The sequence below is a fragment of the Saccopteryx bilineata genome, chromosome 1, assembly GCF_036850765.1.
Source record: "Saccopteryx bilineata isolate mSacBil1 chromosome 1, mSacBil1_pri_phased_curated, whole genome shotgun sequence".
Classification (NCBI taxonomy): domain Eukaryota; kingdom Metazoa; phylum Chordata; class Mammalia; order Chiroptera; family Emballonuridae; genus Saccopteryx; species Saccopteryx bilineata.
Window position 1 is genome coordinate 403564105 of NC_089490.1, and position 27852 is coordinate 403591956.

Here is a 27852-nt window from a genome sequence, read left to right on the forward strand (position 1 = left end):
CGGCCCTTGAGTCCTGTCTGCCTTGGCTGTCCTCCAAGTCCTTCTCACATGTAGGTTTCTCTGTTTTTGTTTTTCTCCAGCTTCTGTAGTTGTTCTTAACAGAAAGAGCACCCTACACAGTCACTGTCTTGTGGTGGCGGGAAGCAGAGCCCCCGTTACGGGTCTTCCGAGCTGCCCCCGGCAGAGCCTTCCATGCCATTGAGGGACGTACACGCCGAGTGTGGCTGTGAGAGTTGGAGCTTCAGACCGAGTGCTGAGGCAAGGCTTGTTCTGGGCGGTCTAGCCTCGGGGAGGGTCCCTATCTCTGCTGCTTCCAACTGCAGGACCTTGAGTAAGCCATCGGGCCTGTCGGGGCCTGAGTGCCTTCATCTGCAAAGTGCATGTAAGGAGGCCCATACCGTGGACTTCACAGACATCCCGTGGGGATGGGCCTGTGGGACACAGCCAAGCATACTTGAGGAACAGGGAAGTGACTTCTTTCCTAATAAAGAAGATGCAATGGACCCCAACTATGGGGACAGAGTCAGGACAAGAGCCCTTTGCTGTTGTGAATATTCCACAGCCCTGAGGGACATTTGCAAGTGTTTGTCAAGTTGGGCGTGTGTGCGCCAGGAAACCTTGCCCCAGGGGGCGTCTCGTGGACAGCTCTCAGGACACTTTCCTAAGGAGCTGAACCCCACCCACCAAGCAAAAGCAGAATAACCGAGAATAACATGCAGGGGTGTGACGTGTTCCGAGAGGTGAGGTGCAGTGAGGCGGGCGGAGGGTCCAGGAGTTCCCTTCTCTCAGAGCCTTGTCCAGCATCCTCTCCTGGGGGGCTTCCCTGGACTCCCTGCCTGTCTGGATGAGGGCTTCCTGTCCTGCGGTCCCACGGTCACCTGGGTGCACATCTGTCTCCCTGGGTGCACATCTGTCTCCCTGGGTGCACATCTGTCTCCCTGGGTGCCTGAATGAGGCAGGTCCCCATCAGGCCGCCCTCGATCCCCTGGGAGTGGCTGGGAAATCTCCAAGTGGGAAAACCCCTCACCCGCAGTGTCTAAAGCTCCCAGGTGAAGCGGGGGCCGTCTGGACCTTCATTTCATAAACAATTGGCCAAGACTCTGAACTTCCCCCGGGGTAGGAAATGGTTCTAAGCCAGGGTGCGCCTGGTACTACCCGTTTGTCGAATGTGGGCAGAGAGGGCAGCTGGGGGGGGGGGGGGAGACACTCCCTAGGAAAGTGATCGGACTCCTGGGACCTAGACCCTTCCGTCACATCAAAACAAGCCCAGCTCCACCGCGGTCTGCTGACCGGAGACCTTGCCACGAAAGTGGGCATTCTAGCTGAGCGGTTCCTGCCTTTCTTAAAGATAAAACCCAAATGTATGCTAATGTGAGTCTTACTACACAGGCATTCCCGCTTGCGGGGAACCTGGCCGTCCCCAGGCGTTCTCACCCACCGTTTCTTGGTGTCGCCTTACCGCGATTAGGAGCGCGCCGTCACTGGAGAATGCGGTGTGCTTCCCCAAGAGCGGGCGCCCACGCCCCACCCACCCCCAACCCGCCGAACCCCATTTGTTCTGGAGAAATATGACCCGTCATAGCAAGTCTTTTTTTCCCTTCCTCTCTTTTGGTTATTTTCTGATACATCAAAATCCAAGCCGCGCCGGTACTGAGATGTGACAATAACGGTCCTGAGCCGGTGGCCCCCTGAGGACCCCTCATCCGGCGGCTCCGGACTTTTCAGGCAACTCTTGCTCTGACTGTTGTTCCCTCGCACTCTCATTTCTTTCTCGTTTCTTCCCTTCCTTGATTCTTCTGGCGTCTTCCTCTGGAAACAAGTCTCCCCACTCCGGGCGGTGGGGGAGGGGACGCGGCGGGGGAGCCTTCCGCCCACGTCCATCTCCTTCCCGGGCTCACAGGTGGTTTTGCGATGCCAACGCGAGAGAGGTCTCCTGCCACGGGGCACATCCGCGGTCGGAGAGGGAAGGACGTCTGTGATCAGCTGGGTCCTTCCTGCTGCCATCAGGGGCTCCGAGGCCGTGCTGATGAGCTGGAGGCCCAGCCGCAGGGGTGGATCCGGGTCCCGGGGTGGGGGTGCCGCAGCCTGTGCCCGCTGGGCTCCCCACGCTTGCACGCAGGCCCTGATGGTCAGCAGGAGCCCCAGGCCTCTTATCCAGCCCCCGCGGCAGCTGGTTCTCTGGCCTCAGCCCCACAGGTGAGAAGGAAATCTTCTCCCCAGGCCATTGCTTATCTGAAAAACAGCCCTCTGCCTCCGATGGCCCCTGGTGCTGTCGACCATTTTTTTTTTCTTTGTTCTTGGTCCTACTTTTGCTCTGGAGAGATCTCTCAGATGGATGTCCTGGACCGAGGGGAGCTTTAAAGTTGTCCCCGGAGATCAGACAGATGCTGACCCCACCTCCCTCTTCCTGTTTGTGCTGGCCTCCAAATTCAAGGCCCTGGGCAGTGAACGGCTGTGTCAGTCCAGGCCAGACCAGGAAGAAGTAAACGTTTTCCTTGCCCCCCTCTCCCGAAATGGCTTCCTTCTTCCCTTTCCCGTATCTGTGGGACCTTCTCTCCCTTTCCCCACTTACCCCCTCTCCAGATGTCCATGGGCCTGGTGATGCTGGGTGCCTTGTTCATCCATCAAAGTAATTTGGGAGAAGAAAGTCATTCACACCTTAGTGTGAATTAGATCAGTAGTTTGCCTTCTCTCAGGGTGGTTGTCCTCTGCATCAATGAGGAGTTGAGAGCCCGCAGAAGAGAGACTTGAGGCGGTTACGGTGGAACAGGAGTGAAGGGTGCAGGGGGAAGCTGACCTCAGAGGTCCCCTCCTCTGAGAGGAGGCATTCACACACACACAGGCCGCTAACCCCAAGATGTTGAAAGTGGTGTGTGGCCTCACCAAGGACAGAGAGGGGGCTGCTTGGCTGAGCAGGGAGGAGATGCAGGGAGCTGTGAGATCCAGCTGACTCTTCAGTCTTAGATGTTTCTCTTCCGGGGTAGTTGGGTGAAACGTAGGAGCAGGGCCGATTTGGCAAAGCCAATTAGTTCCCTTTGAGACAAGTGGAGATGCCGCAGGGGCCCTCAGCTGCCTCCCCCCACCCCCCACAGAGGCAGTGAAATCTCTGTCGCAGGGACTGGGATCTCCTGGCATCAGCCATCATTAGAGGAGGCCACACACATTGTCGTTGCCAGGGGTTGTGCCAGCTGTGGCGCTCGGGGGCCCTGGGCTACAATGCACATTCGATGGCCTGCCATCCTGTGTCACCTCCCCCACAGCCGTCACCGCCCCCTGAAACGCCGGTTCACCTGCCTTTTTGTTCTTTGTCCGCCTCCCCCACTGGAAGGGAAGCCCTGTGGGAACAGGGACTTGTCTGCGGTGTCATTCCGTGTCTCAGCACCCGCTCTGTGCCTGGTGCTCGGGGGTGTTCAGTGAGTGAATAAATGAATGCGTGCATGTCCATTGTGCGAACGGAGGAGCGGCTGAGAGGCCAGGCGTGGGAGTCGCTGGGCCGGACGGCTGTGCTCCTTCTGCTCAGTCCCCTCTGCACCTGTGACCATCACCGTGATAAACAACGAGGACAAGCAGACAGCCAGACGCTGAGCTTCTCACCATGGTGGTGGCCCCTGGTGTCCAGGTGCTGAGATCGTGTTAGACATGGGATCCATGCTTCCCAAAAGCCTGTCTATAACTGGGACCAGTGAGGAGACAGGGGCCCCAGATTCTATAGAACGTGTCCAAGGACACATTGTGAGCATGTAGGAAGGGACCTAGGGCAGGGGTGGGGGGGAGGGGAGAAAAGGCTGATGCCTGGCACTGTCACTGGCTTCTCTGGAAAGTTCTCTTCTGATCGAGACTTCTTAAAGTTCTCTGGGACCATCCCCTCTGCATCCGTCTGTCAAGCGCCTGTTGTGTGTCAGGGCCAAAGGCAGGTCGCCGCCTCCTCCCCTTGGTGATGGGAGGGGCTGGGGGCAGGGCAGCCCAACTCTGGCTCCCCCACCCCCTCTCCAGGTAGTGGCACAGAGAAAAATTCTCTCCCGGGGAGTTTAAAGTCCATCCAGGTGCCGCAGTGCTGGCCGGCCCATCGCTGCGATGTCCCACAGGTTACAGCAAGTGCCCCAGGCACACGGCCCAAGGAGACACTGACATCACAGGGTCCCGTTCAGCCCTGGGCCCACTGACGGACACTGTTAGTTCAGAAGGGAAGCCCCTGCCTACCGTTATGAACCGCACCCGAAGGGGCCCAGAGGCTGGGAGAGGCCGGGTGACAATGTGGAAGGCCAGTTGCTGCTGGCGTCCAGGGTCCTGACAGGCGCTGCCCACATTGGTCACTCCAGGTCCTTCGATCCCCTCTGCCTTGCTTCAGTGTCACCATTATAACCTAAGCTCTGTGTCACGGGATGGTCATGCCATAGGGACAACTAGGTGATGGACATGCCAACGGCCCCTCCCAGCTGCCCGCCCCTCCGGCCCTGCCACCCCCACCCTCCCTCCACTGTCCCCATGGGGACCTCCTCCGGGCCGGGCCCCCAGTGCTCCGGCCTGCAGGCCTTCCCCCTCCTTGGAGCAGCCGTCCCCTCCTCTTCATCTTCCTCGTTCCTGGTGATCTTTGAGGGTTCAGCTCGGAAGCCACTCCCTCTGGAGAACCTTCTGGAAGCTACCGTGACCTTTTTTTTTCTTAGGCCCTTCCATGCCTCTGTAAGCCCCCCGGCCCCTGGTTTTCTGGCTGTTCCAGGGGACCGCAAACCCTGTGCAGGCAGCTCCGCCTCTACTGGGTGTCCGTGGCTCACAGCTCCGAGCTGCACGTGGCAGGACCTTCCGTGAGCGTGCCGACTGCCCCACGGAGGGGGAGGCTTCCTCCCCCAGCCTGGGGAGCCCAGCCCCGCTCCCTCCCTGGGTAAGGGCCCATGGCAACGGGAGGCTGACAGGGGCTTGTGGATGGGGCTTTGGGGGCAGCTGGACCTGTGGCTGCCGGCACCTGCTCCGGAGGCCCTGTCGTCTGGGAAGCGTTCTTGTTCCGCACGGTGCTGGAATCCGTGGACACTGGCTAGGGGAGTGTTTGTTCACTGGCTTGCGCTGCTGACAAACTCTCTGGCAACCTGCGGCATGCCGGCTCTGCCGGGAGCGCGGCGGGGAATAAGACAGACAGAGGTCCCTGCGCTCCCAGGGCGGAGAGAAAATAAAGGTCAGGTGACTGGTGCATTGGAGGAACAGGGGGCCCAGAGCAAGGACCAGGGAAGCTCTCTGGAAAGATGACATTTGATCAGGGGACATGAGCGAGGGAAAGGAACTCCTGTGCAGCCATCAGCAAATGTCTGCTCCATGGGGAGGGGAGCCTAGTGGTCCCAGTGGTCATTTAAGGGAAAACAGTCCCCTTTGTCTGGTCCCCAAGGTAGACCGGCTGTGGGCTGCGACCTGGAGCAGGAAGGGAGGGTCTGCCACCCGTCTCCTCCCAGGAAAAGCTGTCCCCAAATGTCGCCGGTGCTGCAGAGACCCAGCCAGCTCCAAGGACCGACAGCCACGTGCCTGTTCTCTCCAAGGCACATTTACGAAGGCTGGGCTGGCCTGTCCATCCCGTCACACACACACACTCACACACACATACTCACACACACACACACTCACACACACACACTCACACACACTCACACACACATACTCACACACACACTCACACTCTCACACTCACACACACTCACACACTCACACTCACACACACTCACACTCACTCACATACACACTCACACACACACTCACACACATACTCTCACACACACTGACACACACTCTCACACACTCACACTCACTCACACTCACACACACATACACACTCACACACACTCTCACACACACTCACACTCACACTCACACACATACTCTCACACACTCACACTGACACCCACTCTCACACACTCACACTCACTCACACTCACACACACATACACACTCACACACACTCTCACACACACACTCACACTCACACACATACTCTCACACACTCACACTGACACACTCTCACACACTCACACTCACTCACATACTCACACACTCACACACACACTCACACACATACTCTCACACACACACACTGACACACACTCTCACACACTCACACTCACTCACACTCACACACACATACACACTCACACACTCTCACACACACACTCACACTCACACACATACTCTCACACACTCACTGACACACACTCTCACACACTCACACTCACTCACACTCACACACATACTCACACACACTCACACACACTCTCACACACATACTCACACACATACTCTCACACACACACTGACACACACTCTCACACACTCACACACACTCACACACACTCACACACATACTCTCACACACACACACTGACACACACTCTCACACACTCACACTCACACACACATACACACTCACACACACTCTCACACACACTCACACACACTCACACACACTCACACACACTCTCACACACACACTCACACACATACTCTCACACACACACACTGACACACACTCTCACACACTCACACTCACACACACATACACACTCACACACACTCTCACACACACTCACACACACTCACACACACTCTCACACACACACTCACACACATACTCTCACACACACACACTGACACACACTCTCACACACTCACACTCACACACACATACACACTCACACACACTCTCACACACTCTCACACACACACTCACACTCACACACACACATTGACACACACACACTCACACTCACACACACACACACACTCTGGACAGGAGAACGACCCCTGTTAACCTGGCCTTCACCAAATGATCTTCGTGACTGTGCTCACACAAGGCCCGCTCCATCTCTGGGCACCATCAGAGTTTCTGCTTTCCTTTGGGAAGGAACTGGGCCACCGCCATCCCCCCGCCCCCGACAAAGGCTATAGGACAGGTGTCCCCTCCTGCAAGTGGCTGGAAGGAGCCGTGGTGGTTCTGCAGGGAGAGGAGGGGTCTGGGGCGCCCTGGGTGGTCTTCAGGAAGAAACAGCCTGGGCTACGGAAAATCTTCCCGGTGCTCCTGCTGGGGGTCAGATTGTAGGACAAAAAGTAAGCAATCCTTTCCCACTCCTCCTGCTGCTCGGGGCGGGCGGAAGGTCAGGAGGAAAATGGAGATATTTGGTTTTCCAGAAAGTCCGATCTCAGACCTGCTGACTCCCACACAAGAAGCAGCAGGGACGCAGCCTGCTGGGCAGCTCTGGGCAGCGAGCCGTGGGGGCAGAGGCCGGGCGCCCCACGGTGGCCTGTGGCCCTGACAGGTCTGTGTGACCACCAATCTGGGAGGATCTGCATGGCGACAAGCTGCCGTCCCTGGAGTGATGGGTTTGGGGACCACTGATTATACACACGTGAGGGGGCAGGTGACACTTTGAATCCATTTGTAAGCCTTTATGGATGAGCCAGAATGTGTGTGTGTGTGTGCATGTGTGTGTGTGCATTTGTGTGTGTGTGTATTTGTGTGTGTGTGTATATGTGTACTTACTAACTCTACAGGACACGAACCTTTGGGTTTTGTCTGTAGAAGGAAAGGGGCTGAAAGGGCTCAGTTGATTCGCTGTCGGTTATTAATGCATTCCGCAAAGACAGAGACTTCTCTCCGCCCCTCCCACGTTTGATTTCTTCAAGAGCACATGTGGTGGGGCCCAAACGTGTGGACTCTCTGGCTCGACTCCATGCCTTTGTCCTAGGTCCCCGGGGCTTGCTCTGAAATCATTTTCAGGCATAAAAATCTGGAGCTATCAAATCACAACAACGTAGCCGGGAGCTGACCCTAGGAGGTGCGGGGGCGGGGGGGGGGCAGATGGCAAAGGAGATAATGCAACAAGTGATGCAGACAGTGGGAGGTGGGCAAGGCTTTGGGGGGAAGCAGAGCCGAGAAGGTGGTCAAGGAGGGGGCGGGGGTCAGAGAACGAGTGCGTGAGTGAGGGGATGATGGGGAAGTGAGGGAAGGCCTCCGCCCGGGAAGGCGTGAGGGAATGCGTGAGCAAAGGCAACCGGTCGATGAAGGAGTGGTGGGGTGGCGAGCGAGCGAGTCAGTCAATGAGCGAATAAATCGTGGGCGAGTGAACTAATGAGCCCCCCCCAACCAGCCAGCCTGGTGTTATCAGAGGAGGTGAGGGCCAGGACCCCCGAGCCGTCTCCTCGGGGACCCACACCTTGAGCGCTGGCCTGACCCCAGTGTCCAGGCGTCCTTGGCAGGGTGGAGGCGGCTCTGTCAGACGCACCCCGCCCCCGCCGTGCACATGCAGCCGCCCCCTGCAGCAGTGGGTTCCGCGTGCCCCGTGGTAAGGCGGGCACGGAGATGTCCTCCATCACACCGAGGACCCCTCGGAGGACGCGCTCGGGGAGGGGAAGCGGCCGGTGCATTTCCTTTGGTCTCCAAGCAGAGAGCTCGCTCACCTCTTCCACTAAAAGCCTGTGTGACCAGCTGTGTAACCAGATATGTTTTGTAATTGAAGACGATTCTGTCAACTATTCGATGAATGTGCCTCCAATTGGCCCTTGGGCACAGGTGGTTTTCTCTAAATCCGTGCTTTGCCAATAACGCTCAGTAAATTAGCCGGTGGTTGATTGTTTTTTCTTAAACCATAAAAGAGTCCGATGTAAGTCTGCAGGGTACACGGTATGTCAGTGTAGGTATGCAGCAGAAATAAAAGCCATCCGATGGGTTTCCTTCAGGAGTAGGGGAGGGCTCTGTGGCTAAGCTGTCTGTTCCATCGTCACGGGACCAGCCGACCACACGAGGCTCTGAGCCTGGTCTGAACTGGGACGGGCTGTGAGTATGAAGTCCACAGCAGGTTTCCGGGAGGGGGAAAAAAATAAAACTCAAATTCCTCTCTCTTTAATAATGCTTATTTTGATTATATGCTGAAAATATACTATTTTATACAGTAGGCCACGCCAAATGCTTTACTGATTTCACCTCATTGTTTTTACGCTCTAACGTGGCTGCTGGAACCACTCAGATTGCCCATGTGGCTGGCGTGGCCTCACGCTCCTGTTGGGCGGTGCTCCGCTGCGGGGGCGCCCTCCGTGAGCACCCTGAGAAGTCCCCACAGGAGGCGGAGGACTGAGGTTGGAACCTGGTAGAGGTTCCGACCTCCGGCGTTGGGTCAGGGAGATCCATTGACTTTGCCGGTAAGCCCCTCCACGCTGGCTCATTGGCTCATTAGTGGGTCCCGCAAACATCAGGCCATTGCTTTGGCTGGGTGCCCAGCAGGCAGCCCCTGGGCATGCAGGACACTGTGTTCCCCTGAGAGAACCTTGCAGCCCTGCAGCTCGGCTCAGGATGGGGAGCCTGGACCCGCCTCGGGCCCTGACACAAGGCAGACGCTGGCCCTGAGTCATACACATGTGAAGACACGTGAACACCAGGGCTTCCAGGGAGAGGCCATCCGGGGTCCCACAGAAAGGCTGGGAGTCCATTGATTCCAGTCCCGGGGTCTCACAGGATAGTGTTGGCGTCTTCCCACAAAGGTTCCGAAGCCTCGTTGTCTGTCCAGGGGCCTGTGGCTTTGTTTGATCGTAGGGGAAAGCTGTGTGAGGCTGCACCGGTCCAAGAGGGTCCCAGCAAGTGCCTGTGACATTGTCTATGACATCAGTGCAGCCAGTGCCTATGACATCAGGGTCCAGCCCCCCTACCCCCCGGAGATGGCATTTTAGGGAAATGAAGGGTTGGGCATGGTCACTGACCCCAGGGGAACAATAATGCAGGCGTGGTGCTCTCTCTCTCCTTCTCTCTCTCTTTCTCTCTCTCTCTCTCTCTCACACACACACACACACACACACACACAGGGTGCAGGGCTGTCGGGCTGTGTGGTAACAACAGCTTCAGTCAGGTGCACGCGCCCCCACGGTGGCAGGGTCCCACGTCCCAGCCCAGCTCGGAGCCGGGGGGATTCCAGCAGCCTTCAGCCAGCGGGACCCGGTCCTTGTCTCTCAGAGGCCCCTGGATCTGGAGGACAGCACACCCGGGGAGGCAGGCCCTGCCTCCATCAACCGGGTTAAGATCAGAGAGATTCCTTCCTGTGTGAGACATGGAAACCCTTTGTTCTCATGGGGGTCTTGATGGGGCGCACTTGCTATTGCTCAGAGCAGGGCGATCTGAAGTTCTTTTATTCTCTCAAACCCCGGGGAGGAGAATTAAACCAGCGGACAAGGCCTTCCTTTTGAGAAGCGTGGAGTCAGCGGGGCCAGCCGTGATGAGGAGTTTCCGTAATCTGCTGGGTAGGGTGGCTGTCCCTTCTCCCATCCGGATCCCACATCCACAGAGCGGCTGTCCCCATCCCCTGTCCACTGTCCCCTGGGAGGCAGGCATCCTCACAGGAATTAATGCTGCGATTCCCTTCATTGCCCGGGAGGAGGGAGCTGTTTGAGACTCAAGTCTGGACTTCTTTCTCCAAGGAAGGGACCCCCCTCCCCAGCTGGGGTGGCCGGGTGGCAGTGGGGGGGGGGCAGGACATCTGTGTGAAGCCACTTCCAGAATATAAGAACACGAGCTGGTATTTGTAGAGGGCTTAGCGGGGTGCTGGCTGGCCGTAAGCACCGTACCACACTGCTTGTTAAATAAATAAACAGACGGGGGGGGGGGGGACTGTGGCCGGTGTGGCAAGGGGGGAGGAGGAAGAGTGTGGGAATAACGCTGGAGGCAGAGAATGATGGGGCAGAAATGGGCCCGAGTGCCCGGACAGAGGCTGGAGCCGGGCCAGCGGAACCAACATGAGTAATACAAGAGATCCGGGCCAGAGAGGCTTCCGGGAGGAGGCTGCTGAGCTGGCCACGCTCGAACCCACCCCGGGCACGTTTCAGAGTTCTTAGGAATTCTCAGAAGGCGGAGTCTCTGAAAACCCGGGGTTGGAAACAACAGCCATGGGTTCTGGGGGGGGGGGGACGGGACAGAAAGCCACCCCCAGACAGAACTTCACGCTTTGGCTGCACTCCAGAACGCTGGGCCGGTGGTTTCCGCGCCCGTGCCCGAGGAGTCTCCCGGGCCAGCTGCAGCTTCCCAGGCCTCCACTCCGGGCTCTGACATCATCAAGGGAAGGAAATGACCACGGGCCCGTCTCCCGCCCACCGTCTCTGAGTTATAAGTTCCACAGGCACGTCTTTCCCGGGATAATTACACCCCGAGTCCCTTTTAAGCGAGTTAGGTCATACACCTGTTTGGCATTGCCCACGGGAGCCAGCACAGGAGTGGAGTGGCCGCTGACGCTCACAATGGCCCTGAGTCAGGAGCTGCTCGATTCTTCCATGCTCCTCCCCACCCCCACCCCGGCCGTCCTGCGCCAACAGCCTCTGCTTAGCGCCTCTGAGTGCAGAGACCTACTGGGCAGAGAGGTGCCCTGCGCAGGGGTGGCTGGACCCGGGCACACAGCAGCCCCCGCTGCCCGGCACGAGCCCCCCTGCCAACCCCGGCAGCCCCAGGGCCATCTGTGTATTTTGTAATAGCAAAGCAGACCTGCTCCCTCGAGCTCTCTCATTCTGCGGGCTGAATCCATGGAATGAGCCCTACCCTCTGGGCTGGGACCGTCATCCAAACATTCACCTCTCCAGGACTCCACATTCTCACCTGAGAAATGTGGGGTGATAAGGTTGGTGCCTCCCCCCACCCCTAAGTCTTCCCTGAGACTACAGAGGAGAACCACTGATTGCTCCCAAGGGACATGTGACAATGTCTGGAGACATTTTTGGTGGTCACCCTGGGGGGGAGAATGGAGGTGCTACAAATATCCTGGTGGCCAGGAAGGTGGCTAAATCCACCACCAGGACAAGGACCAACCCAGCATCACATGTCAGCATTGCCCCCATGATCACCACATAAGAGACCACCCTGGAATAGCCCCTGACCTGGGCCGCCACTGCCAGGGGAGTCGGAGGGCCCTGTTCTGCCATCCTTTGCAGAACTTGGCAGTATTGCCTGGTCACTGAGTTGCAGATGGCCCAGTGAGCACTCAGACTCAGACGTGTGTCACTAGGTAGGGGGCAAGGTGTCCTTTTCTGTGGAGCCAAGGAAGTGAAACCGATGTGGAGAATCAGACACTGTAGGAAAAGGTGCCCTTCTGTGCCTCTAACTGCCCCCTGACGCTCGCTCAGCCACCTCCTGCATCCCTTGTCACTTGGTGCCTGTGTTCCTGGTATTAAAATGTCAGCAGAGACATCAGTGCCTGATGGTGGGTGACATCAGAGTGGACACGAAAGGGCAACGCTGTGACAAACAGGGTGAGCAGTGACACCTAGAACATCCCATCATCCAATGCCCCGTGGAGACTAACGAAGCTGGTTGTGATGAATTCATGGGCTGGGGTTTCATCCTGCTGCTGAAATCCTCCCTTTGTGTTTTTAACGCTGAGAATCACCGGGTCACAAAGAAAGCCGCAGAGTTAAGGCAACAACAGTTGATTTAAAAGGCCTGTCCATAAGCGATTAGCAACTCAAAGTAGAGGCAGAATCCCCACCAGGAAGCCCACGGTGTGACAGCTGAGAGAGGGGCCCTGTGAAGCCCTCTAACTTGGGAGATAACGGAGAAGAATCCAGCTGCCCCTCCCCGATTTGGGTGGAATGTCATGCGTACTTTTTGTTGGTCCCTGAGACCCTGAGATCCAGGAACACCCGGCCCTGACTGAGAGTGGCCTGGAGGCGGAACTGATTCCTGCTGGTCATCCACTCCTGGGTCTCCCGTCCAGGTGCGGAAGCATTTCCACACTGTCCACCTGGGACGGCTGGGGGAGGGGTGAGAGGGAGCCAAACGCCGGGAGAGGGGCAAAGCAAGGAAGGCTACTGCGGTGTGGCCAACAGAAGTGACACGTGGCGGGCAAGCAGATGTCTTAAACAGCTGGCTAAGGCACAAATCACAGACACAAGAGGGGAAGCACAGCTTCTCGGGCGAAGCCATAGTGGGCGCCGTCCCAGAAAGAAGTAAGGAGGTGCCGTGACTAAGAGACTGTCCCCCGCCCTGTAGCCCCCAAAAGGGCTCAGCTCCCCTCTCAGGGTCAGAAAAGTCACTTCCCAAATTTCTGGGGAATGCCAGTGTATCCAGAATTGAGGAAACACCTCATCACTCTTCTTCACAAATTATACCTCGTAGACTTCTGCAAGACCCTTTGTCCCGGAAAATAAATTTAGAAAGAAAGACAGGAGGGTTACACAATCTTGGTTGTTTACCAACAAGGATAAGAGAATGAAGTTACATAATCCTGTGTCTGTTTGTGTGTGATTCTTCCCTGTGTGTGTGTGTGTGGGGGGGGGGTGATTCTTCCCAGCTCTAAAAACGTGAACTTTTAGGCGTGACAGAGACCATGGAGAGCTGTTTCCGGCGGAGACTTGGCCAGCCTGGCGCACTTTTTCAAACCTGTTATCCCTGTCTGAGGTGCAGACAAAGGGTCCTTTAGGGCCACTCAGCACCCATTGGCAAGGCCGGCCCAGGGACGGAGTGACTTTCCTGAACCTCTCCAAGTTCACACACTGGAGGCTAAATTAGGGGGAGGGGTGGGGAGTGGAGGTCAGGGCAGAGACAAGATGGCAGCAGTAGTCACAGCGGCCTCCGCTCCCCAGCCGCCACCAGCGCCTGGCGCTGAGCTGCAGCTTCACACACACTTGAGGCCCTCCCAGAGGAGGCAGAGCTCAGCGAGGCTCCGGAGGCTGGCTCGCCCAAGGTCACAGGGCTGGGAAGGGCCAGAGCTGGAGCCCAACGCCATCCCATCTCCCCCACCCCATCCTGTCTGATTCCAGCGTCCACCCTTGGAACCATGGCATGCTGGTGACATCATCACTTTGGAAGGCAGCTTTCTTACCACTTCTTGTAGGCCCTGAGTATCCCTCAGGGGCCATGCATGGAGCAGTTGTTGAGTGCCAACTGTATGAACCCTCTGAGAAATGATTGAAGGGGAGTAAAGAAAGGAAGGGCTGTGATTGAGGGCAAGTTCTTGGGGCCCTGTGCTTGGGTGGTGGGGCAATCCAGGAGGGCTTGCTGTAGGAGGCAGCATTGGCGCACAGCTTGAAGAACCAACAGGATGTAGGGAGGCAGAGGAAAGGGAAACTTTATTCCCACTGGGCAGGGTTGCCAGTGTGGCCCCTGAGGACTAAACCTGGGTGTGGCTGCCCCTGGAGACCTCTGTCCTCCTCCTGCCAGGGTAGAGGATTAAAAAACCTGCCCGGCTCTGGTCGCCAACATGGCGACGCCCCGGAGGGGCAGAGCATCGCCCCCTGGTGGGCAGAGCGTCGCCCCTGGTGGGCGTGCCGGGTGGATCCCGGTCGGGCGCATGCGGGAGTCTGTCTGACTGTCTCTCCCTGTTTCCAGCTTCAGAAAAATGAAAAAAAAAAAAAAACCTGCCCGGAAGAGCACCTACTGTGCACCAGGTGCCTGCTGGTCCTGGGAAGAGAGCAATCAAAGTCACTGTCCCTCCCTCAGGGAGGCAGTAGAGAGTCATGCAAGAGTGCGAGCCAACCGGGCAGGAACGCACACCCCACCCCCTTCCTTGGCCTTCAACCCCCCCCCCCCCCCGCCCCTTCTGCAAAATGAGGACCAGGCTGTGAGGGTTAAATAAGATGAGCTGTGTAAGGGTCTCTGCTCCTGCCGGGCCACAGGACACTAAGCATTCCTTAAATGGGGGCTGCAGGCAACACTGGGGGGGGGGGGTCCAGAGAGATGCTTACCCTGGGGGAGGCACACCCTGGGCCAGGGCCAGCTGGGGAGGGCGGTCCTGGAGAACACAGGGGAGGCTCCCCGGAGGAGGTGACACTGAGTGATAGCAGGAGTCTGCCAGCGGGCGGAGGGGGTAGAGGCAGGGAGGGAATTCCTGACTTCACTCTCAGAGGCGCCTCTCCGCGTGCAAGGCGACCCGACACAGAAGGGCGACATTTGGAGACTTTTTATTTAAGGTGGGGGCTGCTGGGAGTTTCCTCCCAAGTATGAAACCTTGGCCACCCTCAAAAACATCCAAGGGGCGCTTTCCCGGATAAAAATAAAACTTGGAGGGGGCTCGCAGGAACGCAATACTTTCTTTCTTCCTGTGTTTAAATTTCTACGGAAAATCTGACCGGCGGCCGCCGCCCCAGTTCTGAGCGGGCGCAGAGAGCTTATATCTTTCTTTAAGGAAAAGAGAGCAGGGCGGACGGCCCGGCGGAGCAGGCAGTCGGCTCCCGGACCCGGCAGGGTGGGCGCACGGGGCGCGGGGCGGCGGGCGACCGAGGGCGGCGGGCGGAGCGGGAGGCCCGGCCCCCTGCGAGCGAGCGAGCGCGCCCGCCGCGAACGCTGCCGTGTCCGCTTACAGAGGCCGCTGGGGCCGTGGATGGGGAGGGCGCGCCGCCCGGCGGTCCCGGCGCACAAGCGGCCGCGATGAGGGTCAACGAGAAGTACTCGACGCTCCCGGCCGAGGACCGCAGCGTCCACATCATCAACATCTGCGCCATCGAGGACATCGGCTACCTGCCGTCCGAGGGCACAGTGAGTGCGGGCGGCCGCGACCCGGCGGGAGGGCCGCGCACCTGCGCTGCGCCCGGGGGGAGGGCGGCAAGGGGGGGCGCTGGGACTCGCGGGGCTTGGGGCGCGTGCGGGGCGCCCACCGCTGCACGTGGGGCGCGACCGCCGACACGCACACGGTCTGCGGGCCCGGGGCGGGGTGCCCACCCGCCCCAGGCGGCGTCCCCCGCCCGGATCCGGGGCTCCGCGTCTCGGCTCGCAGTCCCTCTGCCCCGGGCCCGGAGCCCAAGCCCGAGAGCACGGCTGCGGCCCACAGTGGGCCGTTCCCTTCCAGCTTGGGTTCGCCAGGGTCTGGGTAAGAGGAGCCGCCTCGCTGGAAGAGGGTGGCAGCCTCCAGGCCCCACCGCGCCGCCACCCTCTGGCGACAGCTGCGCCCCGCCGGCGTCTCCCTCACCTGCCCTGGGCGCGTGGAGTTCCCAGGGCGCGCGGCCGGAACGGGAGCGCCCTGAGCAGCAGGCGGGCTCTGGTCGGTTAAGACTTCTTTCCGCGCTGATCCCTGTCCCCACCCAGCACCAGCGCCAGATCCCGGCGGTAGACTGGCTGCATGGGCCAGCGCGGAGCCGACCACGTGGTTGGGGACCTCTACGGGGTCCCTGCTACCTCCACCACCCTCTTGGGGTCCGACCCAGAGGTAATAGGGATCCCTGGAGGGCTGATTTCGCCCGCCCGTCAGAGGTTTGGCTTAACGTTAGAACGAAGTGTACCCTAAGAGGGAAGGTCTGAGATCCCTGAGCTCGGCCTGGGGGAGCCCCGCAGCCGCTCACTCCGCACAGAGCAGACTCCCCTTCACCGGGGGCGAAGGCCAGGGCCAGGGCAGGTCCCCAGGCAATCCCATGCCTCAGGCCCCTTGCTTTGCCCTGAACAAAACCGGGATCACCCTGGCCTACCTGTAGCCTCGGGGCTGGACACTGGCTGGCATCTAGGCAGGTGCCTACCATGTTCGACCCCTGCAGGAGAGAGTTCGGAAGGCCTTGCGCCCCCTCTAGGGTCACAAATGGAGCTCCCTGTGGTCATGTCAAGGCTCCTCTGTGGCTGGGCTTGCACCGGGTGCGGGAGCCTTGGGAACCAGTGCTGACAGAGCGGGGGTCTGTCTGTCTGCGATAAACACCATTGGCCTTGAGAGCTTCAGGGTGGTCATTTCAACTAACACTGTGTGCCAGGCTGTGCTGGGTGGGGGGGAACCCCCAGAGGCACTGAGGCAGGGAGGCCACGCCCATCTGGGGCTTAGGGGGCAGTGAGGGAACATTACCCAGGACCGTGGCCAGGGAGACTTCCATAGCAAGGGGGCCATCTACTGCATGTAGCTCCCTTAACTCTCACAACAGCCATGTGGGGTAGGTGCTCTTCCTGCAGGTGAGGAAACTGAGGCCAGGAGGGGACTGAGGGCCTGTTCCCGGTCACCCAGCAGCTGGGAGGAGAAAGCTGGGCAGGTCCAAGCCAAAACAAGCAGGTGGCCTCCTGAAGGAATGGACACTCTGGGGAAGGAGCTCGTTGTACCTGCATTGGGGGTGGGGGTCAGGCTAAAAGCTAGAATGTGCAAACACCCAGAAGTGCGGGTGTGGAGCACCAGCTAAGAGGAGGCGTGAGATAATGGTGGCATTCAAGGACAGGGAGAGAAATGGACGTTCCAGAGGGAGACCAGATTTGATTTGAAAGAAGACATGGAGCCCTTAACCCAATGGCCCTGGCCCTGGTTCGGGGACCCCCGCCCCCCCTCACACACCTTGCTTATCCAGATCCAGAAACTGTCTCCCCTAAACCTTCGGGAGGGTCCCAAAGCCTGCAGAGGGGCCGCTTGGCCCTTCCTTCAAGGTCTTCACGGTCTGGAAACACACAGACAAAGCCCAGAAGAGACCCCTGAGTCCTCCTTTTCTGCACACAGCTCTTACTATGGGCAGGTTTCAGGTGTCGCCGGCTGGGGGGTGGGGTGGGGGGGAGCACGGACTGTAGGAGAGGTGGTCGCAGACCGGCCAGAAGCGGCAGCGCTCGGAACCAGGCCCCTGTGGGTGTACAGCGGGCAGTGAGACGGGAGAAGCTCCCAGGCCCCTGTGGGTGTACAGCGGGCAGTGAGACGGGAGAAGCTCCCAGGCCCCTGTGGGTGTACAGCGGGCAGTGAGACGGGAGAAGCTCCCAGGCCCCTGTGGGTGTACAGCGGGCAGTGAGACGGGAGAAGCTCCCAGGCCCCTGTGGGTGTACAGCGGGCAGTGAGACGGGAGAAGCTCCCAGGCCCCTGTGGGTGTACAGCGGGCAGTGAGACGGGAGAAGCTCCCAGGCCCCTGTGGGTGTACAGCGGGCAGTGAGACGGGAGAAGCTCCCAGGCCCCTGTGGGTGTACAGCGGGCAGTGAGACGGGAGAAGCTCCCAGGCCCAGGGTGTCCCTGGCACGGCTGAAGCCAGTCATTGCTGCTCAGTTGTGATCCTGAGTCACCGGGTGACAGCAGCTCTGTGCATGTGAAGGCCAGAGGGCGTGGGCTGCTTTTCAGAAAGTTCCCATCCAGTTCCCAGGCGTGTACCCCATCCACGGGGTGCCGGCATGATTTATATCAGCCCGTCAGAAGGAGCCCGTCCGGGGCGGCACAGGCTGCTGTTCCCAGCCCAGGACTCTCATTCCCAAATTCAAGGGGAAAGGTCACTTCATGATTTCTGGACAAGCTGGTGCTAAGAAATGGCTCAAAAGCCAGAGGCCAAGTCTGGTGACATTTATCTCACGAACAGCTGGCTCTCTGTGTTCATCTTTGAGAGTTTCCACGTTCTTCCTTCAGTCTGACGGCTGTCGGTGGCTCCGTCTGTGGGCGCGACAAGCCCAGACACCCCAGAGCGAGGCACCTGACGCTGGAATCTGCCTGCCTGCAAGATAAGAGCGCTTCCCTGCTTATCTGCAATGGGAGATGATCTCTTTAGAGATTACAGAATTGGCTCGATCATCAGAAATGGAGACATAGTGCTAGTGATTTAATTTAAAAAAAAAATTTTTTTTTTTGGAATAAAATGAAATTTTAGGGTGATAGTCCCCTTGGATCTGAAATTCAGAACCAAAAGAAAGTTGGCAGGTCACTGATTTTATTTTCCCATTTTCTGAAAAAAAAAAAAAGAAAAGAAAAAAAAAGAAAAAAAGTAAGCGGTCATTGAGACTTTGGCTATTCCACATGAATGGGTGAATTCAGCTCCTAGAGTGCTGAATTCACTTCAGGTCAGAAGCCATAAATGAATGCATTGGGGCCCAGGGGTACCCCAGGTTTGGACATGGAGCTCCAGTCCCCTCTTATGCGCTTTTCTCAGGGTTTGGGGAGGGAGTTTGAAGAGGCAGGTGTGGCCCACATGTGGACTGCCCTCAGTGTGTTGATATCCCCTGACATCTCCCCGTGGAACCACAGGGAACCATTTCCCTTCGAGCATTTTTTTTGTCTCCCTTGGGGAAGTTCCTTCTGGGAGCACTCCCCTCCCTCCAAAAAAAAATATCCTAGGGGTTCATCTTCAAAATATTTCCAAATCTCCCATCAATCACACCTTGTCCTCACAAACATCCTGTGACCTATGTTGAGACGTTTTGTCCCCATCTCACTGATGAGAAAACCGAGGCTCACCATTATTTAGGTAGGATCGTCCCCATTTTGTAAAGTGAAGCGAAGATGCGAACACACAAATCAACTGCCCAGGATCACAAATCAGTGACGGGGCCAGGTCTGGGGGCAGGGTCTGGGGCTCTCAGATCAGCGCCTGGTTCTGCCTCCTGCACGTCCTGGTAGTGCATCCGGCTCCCTTCTATAACTTTATAAAATCTAGATTTGGCACCATCTTCCACTTGTGGTCCACTCTGACCATGAGATTGCTTTTCCCTGTCTTCCCCTAGTCCTTTCTTCGTGCTGTATCTCACTTCCCCACTTGAGCCAACCTGTTGAGGGCTCACTATGTGGGAGAGAACTGTTGTAAACGCTTTACGTACCTTAACACGTTTAATCCTTGCAGCGACCCTGTGAGGAAAGTCCTGTCAGATGAGGGAGGTCTTGTCATTCCCCTGGCCCTCGACTTTACAAAGAAGGGTCCAGAGGACCAAGAGATTAGAACTGTGTGTCTGGGATAGGGCAGCAGTAGTGGCTGGTCTTTGAACTCGGGCAGGAGGAGGCCCACCTGACCACTCCTCAGGTGGGAAGAGATGTTTGGGGATGTCTCTGTGCTCCCCCAGACTGTCAGGCCTTATGGGTCCTCAATCAGACCCCCGGGGACGGTCGTGATCCAGGGCTGGACCTGGTAACCTCTTCCTGTCCTGTGTTGCTGGAGAGTTTGGGGCTGCTCCCCTAGGTTCATTTCCCTGCTCTCTGGTTTGATGGGTCCCTCCGAGTCCCTTTCTCGTTCTCTAAGGATTTGTTGGTCCACTTGGTTCATCATTAGCAATTATCCCAGACCACCAGGGGATTCATGGGGTCCGCCCCAGGTGTCGAGCCCACCACGTGTGTAGCAAGTTCTGGGTGGAGGTGTGTTAGGGGAAGCTCTCGGCCTAGCCTCAGGGATCCTGCCTCCGGGCTCAAAGGGCCGTGAGTAAAGAGCTCCCGGATGCAGGTTCCAAGGCGGCCCCACCACACGAGATCTGCGCAGGTTGGAGTGGCCAGGGCCCCCAGATCGTGGAGGACAGGGGATTTGTCCCGTGCCCGGGAAGCTAGGTAGAATTACAAAGCGCTGAGAAGGAAGGGAGAGCTTGCAGATGGGAGCACAGCACATGCACAGGGGATGAGGATGTCCTGACTCCAGTGTAGGCCCCGGGGGTGGTCGGGCACAGGGGGGCAGGAAGCTAAGGAAGGTGGTGCGGGCAGGACACCAGGAGGGACAGCACAGCACCTGGCTCAGCTCTGCAGATGGCAGTTCCCCGTTTGGAAAAGAAGGAGGAGCACCTTGTACGGACACAGGGAGTTCGGAGTGCCCAGGATGCTGGCAGCAGGCAGTACGCCCCCACGCCCTGCCCGTCCCCGAGATCACGTGTCCACCCGGGTCTGATTGCCCCTGCCTGCACTCTGCCCTGCCCGCAGCCATTCCCTCCCTGAGCGCCTGCCAGTGGATTCCCCCGGCGGCGTCCGGGTCTGACTCTTCTGTTCGCTCCGCCGGGAGAAGAGAAACCACCTTGAGCCACCAGCTCAACGTGACTCTGCACTTCTCTGACATTCCTGAGATATCGAGAATAAGAATAAGCCTGTGCCCTTGGCACGGGGATTGAGGGCGGGGTGACAGGGTGCCTCCCTGGCCCCTGTCTCGGGAGGTAGATGGAGGGTCTGCTCAACACGGGCATTCTTTTTACTCAGATCATCCTCCTGGCCGCCAGTGGACAGTTTATATTATCGACCCATTTTACAGAGATGGACACTGAGAGTCAGAGCGAGTAGTAAACTTTCCACCAGGCCTCGTAGATGGAGAGGGTCCAAGCCCAGACTTAGAGGCAGTTCTGGCTGGCTGCAAGGCCCGGTGCTCGGCCACTGCCCCTCATGGCCCCTTCCTCACTCCGTGCTAAAAAAAAAAAAAGGGGGGGGGGGCAGTTAATTTTGAGAGATGGAGCACCCTGGGTGTGCAGGTGGGATTCAAGGCTGGACTGTAACCCCGGGAGCCCATCACTTCGCTGGGCCTCTGCTCTGCTTGCGACCCTGTGTGAAGAGCTCTTCTTGGGGTCGACCCCAGTCGCCTTTGGCAAACCATCTGGTCCCTCTGGGCCAGCCCTTCCGGCTCCTGGAACCAGGAGGCCTTCCGAGGGTAGGTGGCCTGCTTGGCGGCTTCCTGTGCCGTTAGCAGTGACTGTCCCCTTGAATGTCAGCAGCGGGAAAGCAGGGCCCGTGTGCTGCGGTCACGGTCATACCCCTGCTGGCATCCGGTGTTTGTTGACTGACTGAGGGAGCGAGGGGATGACGTGGTTCGGCTTGGGCCACCGACAACTTGACAGTGAGTTGGGTTTCCCTCTTCTTCCCCTCAGTTGCTGAACTCGCTGTCCGTGGACCCTGACGCCAAGTGCAAGTATGGCCTGTACTTCAGGGACGGCAAACGCAAGGTGGACTATGTGCTGGTGTACCATCACAAGAGGCCCTCGGGCAGCAGGACGCTGGCCAGGAGGGTCCACCACAATGACGCCTCGCCGGCCGCCCGCAGCGGCAGGCAGGACCAGCCCCTGCCCGGGAAGGGGAGCCTGGTGAGCACGGGCGGGCCCGACCCCCCGCTGGACTTCCACGAGGACGACAAGCGGTTCCGCAGAGAGGAGTACGAGGGGAACCTGCTGGAGGCGGGTCTGGAGCTGGAGCGCGACGAGGACGTAATTATCTCGCTTTTTATTGGCTTGGGTGGGGGCGGAGCGTCGGCAGGGGCGCGGCATCAAGTGGGTGGAGCATGTGGTGGGCGGGGCATGGAGTGAGTGATGCATTTGTGTGGGGGCGTGGCATTGGGTGGGTGGGGCGTGTTGTAGGTGGGGTATAGGGTGGGAGGGGCGTGTCCGGTGGGTGGGGTGCGCGGAGAGCTGACCCTGCTGTTCCCTCTTGTCTTCAGAAGACGTTAGTGGACATGTCCTCTTAGCTTTAAACGTGGTTTTAGGGGAGATGGATGAGAACGCCACTCTTGCTGAGACTGGGTAGAAACCGCTTCTGGCTGGAGCCCCAAACCATCCCCACTCCAGGGCACCTCTCCTCTGGGGCAGGGCTGGTTTTCTAGTGATGGCCTTTGGGATAGAGGGGGCCTTCCCTGCTCTGGTCAGTTCCTTCCCTGGGAAGATGTGCATAGTCAGGGGACGGGGGATGGAGCTCTCCTGGGAGTGAATCTTCCTGGTGGTCTGCCTTGGCCCTTCTCACAGCCTCAGTTTCTCCAAAGGAGAAGGTTGGCCTGACTGATCTTTGGGGGCCTGGTGCTCTGAAATCCCGTGGCTCTTAACAATTTTCAGAAGCCCCACTCCTGGGCAAAGCCTGAGAAACTTTCTAAGGGGAGGGAGGATATGGGGGAGAGCAAAAGGCGGACTTACCTGGCAAGCAGGGCTTCCCTAGTAGCAAGAGGCACAGCACTGCTTGGAGAGGGGCCTTAGCAGCCTTTGCTCTGCTGTTGCTCCACCTTCAACCCCTTAACCTCTCTGTGCACTGCGGTCTGCCTTCTGTGAACACTGGTGACAGGCCCCCCTCCCACAGAGCTTTACACCTGAGGGTTAACTGAGAATCAATGAAAGTTTGTACAACTCATTAAGAACAGAACAAGTCATCAGCAGATGAAGTTAGGAAGCTAGTGGTCACCCCAGGAGTGTTCAAGATAAAAGTTGATACCGATTCGTTATTTCATTGATGAGAACCATAATCAATAACGGATGTTCTGGGTCTGGTGATAAGAATACCTTTGGGGGTCAATTAGGGAGCCCATGAAAATGTCTGTTTCGTGGCAAGTCCCTAGGACGTCCCCTGAAAGCAACATAAAAATGCACAGGGGACCTGTGTTCAGGACACAGCAGCTCTCCGGGTTACGTTCACCTTTGCAGCTTGGGTTGCCTGCCAGGTGCGGGTGACTTCTGCTGCAGGGATGTTGGAGTCGCAGGGACATATGAGGGACCTTAAGATGTCTTGCCCATAAGGAAGCAAAGACTTGGTCCTGACGAGGTGGCAGAACGCCTCTGTCCTTGACTTTGGGAAGCAGCTGCAGACAGGTGTGTGGCTGGCCCTTGCACGTTTTGTGGCTCGCTTTGTCGTAGACCTGTGCTGGAGCCACTCAAAAGAGAGCAGGTATTTTTGCTGACATTTTGCATTGTTTCCTCCACCACCCCCCACCCCACCCCACCCCCGGCCAGTCCTGCGGCTCTTTGCGGAAACAATACTGCCTCTATGCAGACCTGACTCCAACATGTCACTCTCTAAGTGGAGGGACAAACAAGCTCCAGGAGTGACTGAGGAGGCCTCTTGGCCTCAGGACGGTGTGTGCTTTGTCCACTTACCAAGGGATTTCCTGTCCGCTGCCCTTCTCTCCTCGCTACGACTATGAAACCTCACGCTTGAAAGGACCCACGAGGTCTGGTGATTTACACTGACCCTGGCCCAGTCCCAGGCCCTCGGCCTGTCCTTTATAAGACCTGTTAAACTGCCCAGGCCTCGGTTTCCCTGTGTGTCAAGGGGAGACAACCGTAGTGTTAAATATCACTGGGTTATTGTGCCTAAAGTACAAAGTGCTTAACTCCTAGTCCAAGTCCCACGTGTGTCAAATTCTTATTGACAGATAATAACACTGTATCGGATATGACTTCCTGGGGAAGGGGGAGCGGCAGTGCCCACTGAAGAGAAGAGAAAAGAGCTATATCTTTAAAAACAAACAAAAAAGTTGTGTTCTCCCTCGTGACTTGGAAGTGAAAAGCTTACATAAAAGACATTGGTTCCTGTCACCTTGGAAAGATCGAGTTTTCCCCAAGAAGGGACCCCCTAAATGTCATTGTCCGTTTGGCCCAGTGCGGCGGGCGAGGCATAGGGTGGCTCTGAGAAGCCTCTCTGAGTCAGCCACCAGTTGGGCCATTTTAAAATGAAAACGTGACGGTGGTGTCGACTACATGGCTCCAGTTTCCACGGCAGCTGAAGTTGAGCAGGGAGTGTCTGCACTGTGAACCCCCTCTCGTGGGGGCCCCGGCATTGGGCGCTCCCACCTGGGATGATGCGGCAGGCCCAAGGAGGTTGGGCAAAGCCTCCATGTGCCGTGCTCTCACCCACTGTGCCCCCGGGGGGGACTCAGAGTCTATTCAAAGGAGGCCGTGCGGGCTCCTGCAGCTTCTGAGGCGTGCGCGGGCCCCGGCCAGCCCGATTAGCCGACAGACAGCGCAGTTGCGTTTATTTCAGGGAAGAGACGTCCTTGTCGATGAATCTGTCCCGGGGGCAGGCAAGGGTTATTGCAAGGACTGACAGAGGCTTTGTAGTTTGGGAAATAAGATAGCCTCGGAGAGACCCAAGGGCGTAATCTTACCCAAGTTGAAGCAAAATTGGGGGTTTATGTGTACTTTCCTGGCCAGAAAAATCCATGGAGTCCATCAGACCCTCAAATGACCCATGACCTCTGGAGATGAGAGACCACCACTTCAAAGCTGGTTTCTCACCCTCGGCACTGACCTTTGGCCTCTCTCTAGCCAGGAGCACCCCCAAGTCAGGCAGCCCAGAATGTCCCCAGACATTGCTAAGTGTCCCCTGGAGGCTAATATTGAAAGTCCCTGCTTTAAAGGATGGGGGGTAGGGAGAGAGGGAAATAAGGCCCCTGGGTACAATGGCAGCCCCCCCAAGCTGTCTGCTCACCCAGCCTTCTGAGGCCGTGGGGGTCCAGGCAGCCATGAGGAGGACACAGTGACACAGACGTGACCTGCCTCTGCTCCCCTAGGGACCAGCAGGGAGCTATGCTGTGCGGCTCCTGAGCAGGGGGGGCTGTGAGCCCCATGCAGACGCCCCCCCCCCACCATCATTGCTTTCTTTCCCCTTAGTCAGGAGGTTTGTTGTGAACACATCCTGTGATGACATGTGGAAGACCACCCTGGCCCAGGGCACAGTGGGGGCTGGTTCTTAGGGACACATAATGGTTAGTCTCCTGGGGTGGCCAAAACAAATGACCACAAACAGGGGGTCAGTGGGGGAGGACTTAAAATAATACAGTTTTATTGTCTCCCAGTTCTGGAGCCGGGAGTCTGTGGTCCAGGTGTGGGCAGGGCCGCACTCCCAAGACTTTGATGGGGGGGGCTCTTTTTCCTCCCTCTTCCAGCCTCGGGGGCTCCAGGCATCCCTGGGTGTGGCATGACACTTCAGCCTCTGCCTCTGTCTTCACACGACCTCTGTGTCTCCCCTCTCTTCTTATGAGGTCACTAGTCATTGGCTGTAGGGCCCACCCCAATCTAGTCTGACTTTATCTTAACTTGACTATACCTGCAATGACCCTGTTTCCAGATAAGGTCCCATTCAGTCACAGACACAGCGGTCAGGACACGGACATCTCTTTTGGGGGGCGCCGTCCTCCCTGGCACAGCACCTGAGCCCGTGCACTGGAGCAGTGACCTCAGGAGCAGGGTGGATCAGGCAGGGGCACTAGCACTGAGCCAGGGAGGTGTAGTCGTGGTTGGGGGGCAGAGCAGCGCAGGTGGTCGGGGTGGGGGGGCAGCCTCAGTGCCCAAGCCCCCAATTCAGTGTCAGTACCCACGGGTAGTTCCAGACAGAGCCCACAGTACCGGCTACAACGAGCCAAGAGCCCACAGCGGCAGAGCGATTGGTTCTAAGCGATGGGTTTCTAAGAAACATGCTGGCAGCTGATACTGAGGGACGACGCCCTGTTCACAACCCCACATATAGGACAGATAAAGGTGGGCCCACACGCAGTGACCAAGGGTCCCCATTCTCCCTGTTCCCACTACCCCTACCCAGGGGCTGTGCGCTCAGAGGACCCCAGTTTGAAAACTGCTTCCCCAGACGCCTGGAAGAGAGAGACCCTGGGTGACCCTTTGGCACAGGGGCCTAGGAGGGGTCCCATGTAGAGACCCCCTGGGACAGCACCCATGATAGAAAGTGACAAGAAGAAAAAGAGAAATCGAGGCAGGAGGCCCTGCCCCGCCCAGCCCCTCCCTCCACAGCAGTGGGGTCAGGATCCCCATTAAACGGACGAGAGCAACTCGTGGCCAACATGTTCCTCACAACCGAAAGCCGTCAGCATTTTTCAGGTCCAGCCTCAAAGCCTGCTGGACATTATTTATGTCCGTGGGTCACTGCCGAGAAGGCCACACACCGAAATCTTGGCTGTGTGCGGTGGGGGGTGGCCGAGGCCCACGCTGCCCTGAGGTTGAACCTGACCCTGGCTCTGTCAGCATCGTGAAGGTTGCGGACACTGGGACCCTGGGAAGTCTGTCGGCTTTCATGCTGCCGGCCGGGGCTCGGCCGTGCGCCCGGCCGGCTGGCCCGGGTTCCTCCTGCGGAGCCCGTGTGGTCCGTCGGTGACATCTGTGTCCCATCTTCATGACTTGTGGTTGTTCTTTATGAGACACAAGTGAGCAGCTGACCGTGGGAGAATGGGGGCAGCTCTCAGACCCAGACCCGGGTGCGGGGGTGTGCAGGGGCTGGTGAGGACGTGGGCTCGGAGGGAGCCCACCGCACGGGTTCCGACCCCCTCAGCCACTTCCTGGCTGAACCACCTCGGGCAAGGGGCTGCCCTTCCTGGACCTCGGTTCTCCCGTCTGTGACATGGAGGTGATGGTACCTCCCTTCCCCGGGGAGTGGTGGGCGAGGGCTGAGAGAGTTAATGATCCCCCTCACCCCGAGGCCCAGGCACCGGCTGCCCTGGTCATGGCCACCGGTCTTCAGCTCCTGCCCGTCCTCCTGGCTGTCGGGAATCAGGAGGCAAATCTGGGGGGAGGGGTCTCCCTGCAGGTGGCAGGGCAGGGGGCAGGGGGCAGGGGTAGGGCTGCCGCCGTCCTGCTCATGGTCACAGGGAGAGGACATGTTTCTTGCAGTTTCCAACTATGGCCCTGAGGTCAGGGGCAAGTGTCCCAAGTGGTTCTGGGGCTTGCCTAACTGTGGTGACGAGCTGGGTCCCTCCTCACAGCCCCCCAGCCTTAGAGGTCGGGGGTCCTCGACTTTGAGGAACCTGGGGTCTAATCCCAACATCTCTGTACGTAAGAACAAATGAGCAGCGTGTATTTTCAGGGGGCTTGTCGGTTTGGAAGCAGACCCCACCCCACCCCGAGTAAGCTGCCTAACCCCACCATGAGTAGGTCGTCGGGGAGTTCGCTGATCTCTTTACAGATGGAAAGAAAGGAATTGAGGCTCTGAGACTGAGCCCACAGGGCCTGACCCGGGCAGGACTAGCTCTTGAACCTGGGTCCCGGCTCCTAACTTTGTGTTCTTTGCCCTGAGCCGTGCAGTCTCCAGTACTGCCCCCTCCATTCCAGGCTTTGTGCCCCCTGGTGGGTCTCTCCCGTGGTGGGACGTCAGAGACCTCTACTCTCTATTATTCCTAAAGTTGTCATCTCTCCCCTCAGAATTCCACTGTTACGCATTCATTTCTTTGGCGCTAAAGGTTGTATATCTTTTGAGTCTATTGCTGAGGCTTGTACACGCCCACCTGACTACCTTTGGGCCTGCCTTGGTTTGCGGAAACACGCTTCTCTTGAAGTGTAATGCTGGACATTCTTTTTTAAAACCAAGTGTTTGAAGACCCTCAAAGATGGTTGCACAGCTCTGCCCAGGTCCCAGGTGACTTACGATGACATCTGTGACACGCTGGCTGCCTTTCTGATGCCCTCGTGTGTCTCAGGAGTGGGTGTGAGAGTCGGCAGGTCAGGGTGCTAACCCTTTGGTAGCTTGCGGTAAGCCACGGCGGGAGTGTTAACCCCACAGAAACGGG

At 57.9% G+C, this 27852-nt stretch overlaps 1 protein-coding gene across 4 annotated transcripts in view; it reads left to right on the top strand.

Annotated features, from left to right (window-relative positions):
- Positions 1 to 27852, top strand: part of ANO1 (anoctamin 1) — a 174233-nt gene that overhangs the window by 77371 nt on the left and 69010 nt on the right. For 2 of the 4 annotated variants that reach the window (XM_066252273.1, XM_066252272.1), the window contains exons 2-3: positions 15300 to 15472; positions 21458 to 21790. In XM_066252273.1, the coding sequence (XP_066108370.1) occupies positions 15300 to 15472; positions 21458 to 21790 (506 nt within the window). Of the gene's footprint in view, positions 1 to 14771; positions 14908 to 15109; positions 15183 to 15299; positions 15473 to 21457; positions 21791 to 27852 lie in introns of those variants that run through there. The other 2 variants (XM_066252274.1, XM_066252275.1) reach the window with 2 other exon arrangements.